Source organism: Mauremys mutica, chromosome 17, assembly GCF_020497125.1.
Source record: "Mauremys mutica isolate MM-2020 ecotype Southern chromosome 17, ASM2049712v1, whole genome shotgun sequence".
Taxonomy (NCBI): domain Eukaryota; kingdom Metazoa; phylum Chordata; order Testudines; family Geoemydidae; genus Mauremys; species Mauremys mutica.
Window position 1 is genome coordinate 27,474,686 of NC_059088.1, and position 8,777 is coordinate 27,483,462.

General features: G+C 43.1%; 2 protein-coding genes across 2 annotated transcripts; one reads left to right on the top strand and one right to left on the bottom strand.

Annotated features, from left to right (window-relative positions):
* The first annotated feature begins 3,437 nt into the window (after positions 1 to 3,437).
* On the top strand, positions 3,438 to 3,968 carry LOC123352195 (scale keratin-like). Its single transcript, XM_044992006.1, has one exon. It carries the CDS (start codon positions 3,438 to 3,440, stop codon positions 3,966 to 3,968), a length of 531 nt encoding a protein of 176 aa, XP_044847941.1.
* Positions 3,969 to 8,297: 4,329 nt separating this feature from the next.
* LOC123351345 (scale keratin-like) lies at positions 8,298 to 8,777 on the bottom strand. The gene has a single exon (XM_044990627.1). It carries the CDS (start codon positions 8,775 to 8,777, stop codon positions 8,298 to 8,300), a length of 480 nt encoding a protein of 159 aa, XP_044846562.1.

The window sequence follows — 8,777 nt, forward strand, 5'->3', positions numbered from 1 at the left end:
CTTGGTTCATGTGTTATGTGAAAGGGTAAATAGCACTTCCTGATGCATTTCCATTACATGGTTCATGATTGTATAGACTTTTATCACATCCCCCCCTCAATCCTCTTTTTCCAAGCTGAACACTCCCCATGATTTTCTAGAAGCTGTTCTATACCCTTAATCATTTGTGTTGCCCGTCTCTGGGCTTTCTCTATATCTTTTCTGAGATGGAGTGACCAGAACGGCACACGGTATTCCAGGGGTGGCACATCATGGATTTATATAGTGGCATTACAATATTTTTCTGTCTTAGGATCCTATCCGTTTCCTAATGGGTCCTAACATCCTCTTAGCTTTTTTGACTGCTGCTGGACATTGAGCAGATATTTTCAGAGAACTACCTGCAGTGCAGGGCTGCCCGGGCGGGCGGGGGAGGCAAGTGGGGCAATATTCCCCAGGCCCCACAGGGGCCCCCACAAGAATATAGCATTCTATAGTATTGCAACTTTTTTTTAAGAAAGGGGCCCCCGAAATTGCTTTGCCCCAGGCCCCCGCAATCTTCTGGGCAGCCCTGCTGCAGTGAGTTTAAAATCTCTTTCCTGAGGGGTAACAGCTAACTTAAACCCCATCCTTGTGTATGTATAGTTGGGATTATGTTTTTCATTGTGCATTTCTTTGCATGTACCGACATGCAATTTCATCTGCCATTTTCTTGCCAGTCACCCAGTTTTGTAAGATCCCTTTGTAACTCTTTGCAGTCTACTTTCAACTTGAGAAATTCGGTGTGGTCTGCAAACTTTGCCAACTTCTCCATGTATACCCCACTTCTCCATGTCATTTCTGAGTATGTTGAACAGCACTGGACCCAGTACAGCTCCTTGAAGGAGCCAGCTATTTTCCTCTTTCCACTTTGAAAACTGAACATTTTTTTCCTACTGCTGTCCTCCCTAGGTTTTCACCAATTACTGATTCATGAGTGGACCTTCCCTCTTATCCCATTACTGCTTAGTTTACTTAAGAGCTTTTAATGCAGGAGCTTATCAAAGACTTTCTGAAAATCCAAATACACTTTCTCCACTGGAACACCCTTCTCCACATATTTGTTGACCAACTCAAAGAATTCTAATGATTGGTAAGACATGATTTCTCTTCACAAAGCCATATTGACTATGCCCCAGTGTATCATGTTCATCTATGTGGCCGATAATTCTGATCGTTACCAAGTTTCAATCAATTTACCTTGTACAGAATTTAGGAGACTTTTCTCAATATTGGTGTCACATTAGTTATCTGCCAGTCATCTCATAGAGAGGCTGATTTAAACGATAGGCCAGTTACCACAGTTAGCAGTTCTGCAACTTGATATTTAAGTTCCTTCTGAACTTTTTGGGGAACACTGGTGACTTATTACCATTTCATGTATCAGCTTGTGCTATTGTCCTGGTTATGTGTCCAGCACAGTATTGTAACCCAGAAGGCCTGATTCCAAGGCCACTGAACTGATTGGAGAGACATTCATGCAGTTCCAAAGGGTGTTGGCTCAAACACACAGTGTACAGCTAAGGGTGAGAATGCTACACATGCAGAATAATGTTTCCCACCCCACAAGAATTCAGAAGGGTGAATTCCTCCTTGCTGCTAATTAGATACTAGTTGGGATTTAAAGAACGATATGGAATCCTGCACATCCCAGCAGATTGTAATATTGATACATTTCTGAGTCAGCTTCATATTTTGAAGTTCTTCAATGAAGAAGTAATGCAATGGAACTGGATTTATACCTCTGTCAACACCAAGAAGATCAGTGAGATGATACCAGGAAGGTATGTTGCCAATAAAGCTTTCAGATTAAAGGAATTTCAGGGTGTAATATGTATGTCATCCATATGTGGGATTGGAAATTGAGTAATTGATCAACCATGGCAAAGCCATTAAAACTAATTAGAGCATAATAATAATTATAATACAAAGCCAGAAAACATTTTGTTCGGTCAGTGGTAATGCGTGCAAGAAAACACTTCGGTTATTGAAAGGGTGTCTCCTATACTTCCCATTGGCTAAGAAAGCATATAAAAGTGCTTGCAGCTCTGGGTGTTGTATCCACTTCTCTTGACTTCATCCCCTTGGTGAACTGGGTAAGTCTACTGAATTCAAATTACTCTAGCTGTTACTTTAGTAATAGTTTTAACTATGGAGTCAACCTTCACCAATACTGTGTGATTTTAGCAATAATAATGAGGGTGGTTTTTCTTTCCAGAAGAGACTCTCTGAAACTAGGTATCAGAGGGGTAGCTGTGTTAGTCTGGATCTGTAAAAGCAGCAAAGAATCATGTGGCACCTTATAGACTAACAGACGTTTTAGAGCATGAGCTTTCATGGGTGAATACCCACTTTGTCGGATGCATCTGACGAAGTGGGTATTCACCCACGAAAGCTCATGCTCTAAAACGTCTGTTAGTCTATAAGGTGCCACAGGATTCTTTGCTTCTCTGAAACTAGTCAGTTGCAGGCCTTGGTGGCGACAGACTTTAAAAATATGCTGGGATTTTCAAATCCACATATGGGATTGGGACACCCATTTGCAATAAATATAATAGGGTAGTGCATGTAAATCTATTAGACAATTATGAAAAATCTCAGCTTTAGACTGCTTTAGGAATGGACAGCTTTATTCTGACTCTTTATAGATAAATACAATTGCCAGACTGTCAGCTGACTTCACTGGACTCACAGCTATTTGTCCAAGATGATCATCTGACTCTGCTGTTTCCATAAAATGCTGGAGGTCGGTTTTGAAATATAACAATTGAACAGGAACTTGATTGTTCTTTTTAGTTTGGTGGATGATCAAGATTTAGATAAGTTTGAGAAGTTGTAAGTGCTTTATGTGAATTTCCCTTCAGGGGAAATCTAGCCCCTAGTTTAGTGATGGTAAGAAGAAATTCTCCTTATGAGCAGTTTCCTCCATAACGGGCCACATCAGGGCTCCTATAATTTTCTATGAAGAGTGCCGTGCTGCACAGCATTGGAGACAGGACACTGGATGTGTTGGACCACTGAGCTGACCCACTATGGCAAAACGTAAAGTCTTATGGGTAGAAGCTGTAATCTTCGATCCAGACTTTAGCCTGGTACAAGCTGGAATAGCAGCTTTGAATTAAAAGTAGCTCTTACTGACTTCACAGGGTGTTGTGCAGCTGAATGGTTGCATGAAGCAGTGAAAAGGTAACGTGTTTTGAAATTTCTGGGATTTTTCTTTTAAATTGTGTTTGAAGCCTAAGGGGAATGGGTGCAAATGAATAGAAGGAAGAAACGGGAGCAGCTATATGGCCTTCAACAAACATCTCGCCCCCCTTACACTAAAACTCAAACCGTGAATCTCTTATTCCAATCTCAACTGTGTCTCATGGTTTCTTTACTCCATTCTTTGTTTTTCAGGATTCCCTCCATCACCGAAGATGTCTTACTGCCCACCCACAGATTGTTATCCCGATATATGCCCACGTCCATGTATTGATGTCCGCAACGAGCCGTGTATCTCATCATGCGGAGATTCGACTGCAGTGGTCTATGCACCACCAGTTGTTGTGAGATTCCCCGGACCAACTATGGCTACTTGTCCTCAAGACAGCTTCGTAGGAACCGCCTTACCAAATTTGCCATTTAGATCTGGTGGCGGACCTGGAGGCTCGATCAGTTATGGGGGAGGTTATGGTGGTGGTTACGGAGGAGGTAACAGTGTTGTTGGTTCTGGTGGTGGATTTGGAGGCTCAATCGGTTATGGAGGAGTTTATGGAGGTGGAGTCGGGGGTGGTTATGGGGGTGGATATGGGGGTGGTTATGGGGGTGGAGCTGGGGGTGGTTATGGGGGTTGTTATGGAGGCTCATATGGTTCTGGAGGTTCACGTGGTTATAGCAGGAAGTCATATCGTAGCATTTCTGGGGGAGGATATTCTGGATTCAGCCGTGGAAACTGTGGGCCATGTTAAAAACCAGAAGAACGATCCATGGAATGAGAAACAATCAGGAAATGACAAGACAGAGATTCACCACGGATCTAATGGACAATGATGCCTTCAACTCTACTTGCAGACTTTGGGTGTTCATCGCCTTTGTAAATCAGGCCTATCTGTGTCTTCCACTTGTTACATATTATTGTAGGTTTATGATCTACAGGTTTTGCTGCTTAGTCTTATGCTCCTATTGTGCTTTGTGCTATTTGACGTTGAACTGTCTAAAACAAGTCACTTGGTTGAAAAAGGGACATGATTTTCAAACTCTACAGCTTCAAGACAGAAAGCAGATCATCTTGTGTGAAAAGCATCACTTTGGAGTGGGTGATTGGTTCTTGCTCGTATTGTAACCTTGAAAATACATTCTTTGTACTCTGCATTAATTCATTCTGCAAGTGTGTACTGCCACTGCTCATTCCCATTAAAAATTATTCTGCATCATAGCGTTGGCCTTCTGGTTTTCCTTTCTCCTCCATTCTTTCTATCCAAACCAGTTTGGGTGAAATTCACTCCAGTGCAGATGCTCAGTACCAGCCCCCTGCACTACATCCCTCCAACTCAACAGAATACCTAAGCAGCAAAATACATTAACTGGTCAATAGCATGGTGCTGGCCATCTGCCCGGGGAGATATTCCCCCTTGTTCCAAAAGTCTCAGAAGGGAATTAGAATATATTTCCCTGCTCTAAATATTACATAAAATTATAGAATCCTTGACATATAGGGCTGGAAGGAACCTTGGGATGTCACCAAGTTCAGCCCCCTGTGCGATGGCAGGACCTGACCTGACTGGTCTTTATCTAATATCTCCTTATAAACCTTCAATGATGGAGATTCCAGAACTTTCCGTGAAAGCCTGAAATCAACACTTTACAATCATTATAGTTAGAAAGTTATTGCTAATATCTAACCTGAATCTCCCATCATGCAGATTAATCCAATTGCATCTCATCTTATCTTCAGTGGACATGCAGAACAATTGAGCACCATGTTCTTTAAAACGGTCTTACACATACTTGAAAACTGTTATCCGCTCCCTTGTCAGCAGGGGCAGCTCTAGGATTTCTGCTGCCCCAAGTACGGCGGTACGCCGCGGGGGGCGCTCTGCCGGTCGCCGGTCCCGTGGCTGTGGTGGATCTCCCGCAGACGTGCCTGCGGAGGGTCTGCTGGTCCCACGGCTCTGGTGGACCTCCCGCAGGCACGCCTGTGGATGCTCCACCGGAGCCGCGGGACCAGCGGACCCTCCGCAGGCATGTCTGTGGGAGGTCCACCGGAGCTGCGGGACCAGCGGACCGTCCGCAGGCATGCCTGCGGGAGGTCCGCCGGAGCCGCCTGCCGCCCTTCCGCGGGACGCTGCCCCAAGCGTGCACTTGGCGCGCTGGGGTCTGGAGCCGGCCCTGCCCGTCAGTCTGCTTTTCTTTTTTGTAGCTCTCCTCTGGACTCTCTCCAGTTTGTCCACATCTTCCCCATTGAAGTGTGCTGATCAGAACTGGAGACAAAACTCCATCTTAGGCCTCACCGGTGCCTATCCGAGTGGGACAATTTCCTTCCCAAACTTTGTACTTTATTGCTTTTACTGAATTTCATTTTGTTGATTTCAGATGAAGTCTCCAATTAGTGAAGCTCATTTTGAATTCTCATCCTGTCTTCTAAAGTGCTTGCAACCCCTCTCAGCTTGGTGTCCTCTGCAAATATTATCAGTGAACTGTCCACTTCATTATTCAAGTTATTAGAGAAAATACTGAAGAGTAAAAGACCCAGGATAACCTCCTCTTGCAACCCCCACTAGGTATAGCATCTTAGGTTGACAGCAAACCATTGATAACTAGTCTTTGAGTCCAGACTTTCAACCAGTTATGTAGCCACCTGATAATAATTTTTTCTCAACCATGTGGTTGAGGGAAATGTTTCCCAAATTTGCTTATAAGAATGTCCAGTGTGACTGTGTCAAAAACTTTCCTAACATCAATATATAGATAGGACTTTAAAATAATTTCCCTCCAGTTAATTTATGATAACCTTTAAGGGAATATGAGTGAAAGGATTTATAGTTGAATAATTAATTTTCTTCAGCTGAAACCTGTGACATTGCACTAAATATGTTTTACGGAAATGTCCTTATGAGTGTGAATATGATGTAACTGGAATATGCTTTGTGCAAAAGGTCTCTTATAAGGTATCATAACAATGGTTATTACCTACTGAACACAGTCCTCCTATTTGTATGCATGTATTCTTCTTGTATCTGAAGCTAGAAATATGAAGTATAACTCTGAGGTCCTGTTGTAATTATGCAACGTGTAGGCCAATAATGGTGGTTTAGAATCTTGATGGCTCCCATTGACTAGGACAATTGCTAGAAATGGTTTATTTACCTGCATGCCTTCCTGTGTACATGTGGACCAACCGAGGAAGAACTGAGACTAGGGGATGATTTAGTTGGGGATTGGTCCTAGTTTGAGAAGGGATTGAACTAGATGACCTCCTGCGGTCTCTTCCAACCCTAATCTTCTATGATTCTATGATTTTTAAGAGCGACTGGTGATTTTGGTGCCTACCTCAGACATCCTGAAAAACCCCGGTTTTTAGAAGTGCTCAGTCTCCATTCCCTGGATCCCTGTTCCAGTGAATGTGTCTCAAGCAGACTTTAGGACCATGCACTTTTGAAATTCCTGGCTTTCAGATCTCCTGTGAATACATTTTGCAGGATTAGAGCCTTAGAAATTTTGGGCATGCAACAGGCCAAGTGTTTCTAGTGTAGTAAGTAGGTGTCAGTTGAAGAAAATTCATTATTCAACTAAAAACCCTTTCACTCAAATATTGTCATAAATAAGATGGAAGAGCTAATAACCCAGAAAAGGTTATCCTGGGTCTTTTACTTTTGAACATTTTCACTAATTAGTTGAATAATAGCATGGACAGTTCACTGATATAATTTGCAGAGGACACCAAGCTGAGAGGAGCTGCAAGCACTTTGGAAGACAGAATGAGAATTCAAAATGAGTGTCCCTAATTGAAGACTTCATCTGAAAAAAACACAATGAAATTCAATAAAGTCAATTGCAAAGTATGAGGTTTAGGAAGGAAACAGTCCCACCCTGGTAGACACTGATAAGGCCTAAGCTGGAGTTTTGTCCCCAGCACACATTAACAGGGAAGATGTGGACAGACTAGAGAGAGTCCAGAGGAGAGCTACAGAAATGAAAAAAGGTTTAGAAACCTGACCTCTGAGGACTTGAGAAAAGCAAACTGACATGGGAATGGATAACAGTTTTCAAGTATGTGCAGGGCTGTTATAAAGAACATCCTGATCAATTGTTCTGCATGCCTGCTGAAGATAAGATGAGATTCAATTGGTTTAATCTGCAGCAAGGGAGTTTAGGTCAGATATTAGCAATAACTTTCTAACTATGATAGATAAGCATTGATTTCACGCTCCTGCAGGAAGCTCTAGAATCTCCATCATTGAAGGTTTATAAAGACATGAAATCAGAGTCCACTCAGGTCAGGTGCTCCTTCTGCACAGTGGGATGGACTAGGTGACCTCTCAAGTTTCCTTCCAGCCCTATATTTCAATGAATCTACAATTTTATGTAATATTTAGAGAAGGGAAATATATTCTAATTCCCTTTTGAGACTTTTGGAACAAGGGGAAAAATCACTCCTGGGCAGGTGGCCACCACCATGCTTTCGACCAGTTAATGTGCCAGATTTGCTACTTAGTAATTTGCTTGAGTTGGGGGAATGTAGTGCTGGGGGCTGGTACTGAGCATCTGCACTGGGGTGAATTTCACCCTAATTCCTTTGAAAGATAGAAAGAATGGAGGAGAAAGGAAAACCAGAAGGCCAACGCTATGATGCAGAATAATTTTTAATGGGAATGAGCAGTGGCAGTACACACTTGCAGAATGAATTAATGCAGAGTACAAAGAATGTGTTTTCAGGGTTACAATACAAGCAAGAACCAATCACCCACTCCAAAGTGATGTTTTTCACACAAGATGCTTTCTGTCTTGAAGCTGTAGAGTTTGAAAATCATGTCCCTTTTTCAACCAAGTGACTTGTTTTAGCCAGTTCAACATCAAATACAACAAAGCACAATAGGAGCATAACACTAAGCTACAAAACCAGTAGATCATAAACCTACAAAACAAGTGGAAGACACAGATAGGCCTGATTTACAGAGGCGATGAACACCCACAGTCTGCAAGTAGAGTTGAAGGCATCATTGTCCATTAGATCAGTGATGAATCTCTATCTTGTCATTCCCTGATTGTTTCTCATTCCATGGATCGTTCTTCTGGGTTTAACATGGCCCACAGTTTCCACGGCTGAATCCAGAATATCCTCCCCCAGAAATGCTACGATATGACTTCCTGCTATAACCACGTGAACCCCCAGAACCGTATGAGCCTCCATAACAACCCCCATAACCACCCCCAGCTCCACCCCCATAAACAACACTGTTACCTCCCCCATAGCCACCACTGTAACCTCCTCCAAAACCACCACTGTAACTACCCCCAGAACCGATTGACCCACTGAAACCTCCACCAGCACCAGATGAGCCCACAGGTCTAAGTGGCAAGTTTGATAAGGCGGTTCCGACGAAGCTGTCTTGAGGACAAGTAGCCATAGCTGGTCCTGGGAATCTCACAACAACTGGTGGCGCATAGACCACTGCAGTCGAATCTCCGCATGATGAGATACACGGCTCATTGCGGACGTCAATATATGGACGTGGGCATATATCAGGAATACAGTCCTGGGTTGGGTAGCAAGACAT

Bases quoted from the DNA above. Each gene is read 5' to 3' on its own strand.
- LOC123352195 (XM_044992006.1), top strand. From the start codon at position 3,438: ATGTCTTACTGCCCACCCACAGATTGTTATCCCGATATATGCCCACGT.
- LOC123351345 (XM_044990627.1), bottom strand. From the start codon at position 8,777: ATGTCTTGCTACCCAACCCAGGACTGTATTCCTGATATATGCCCACGT.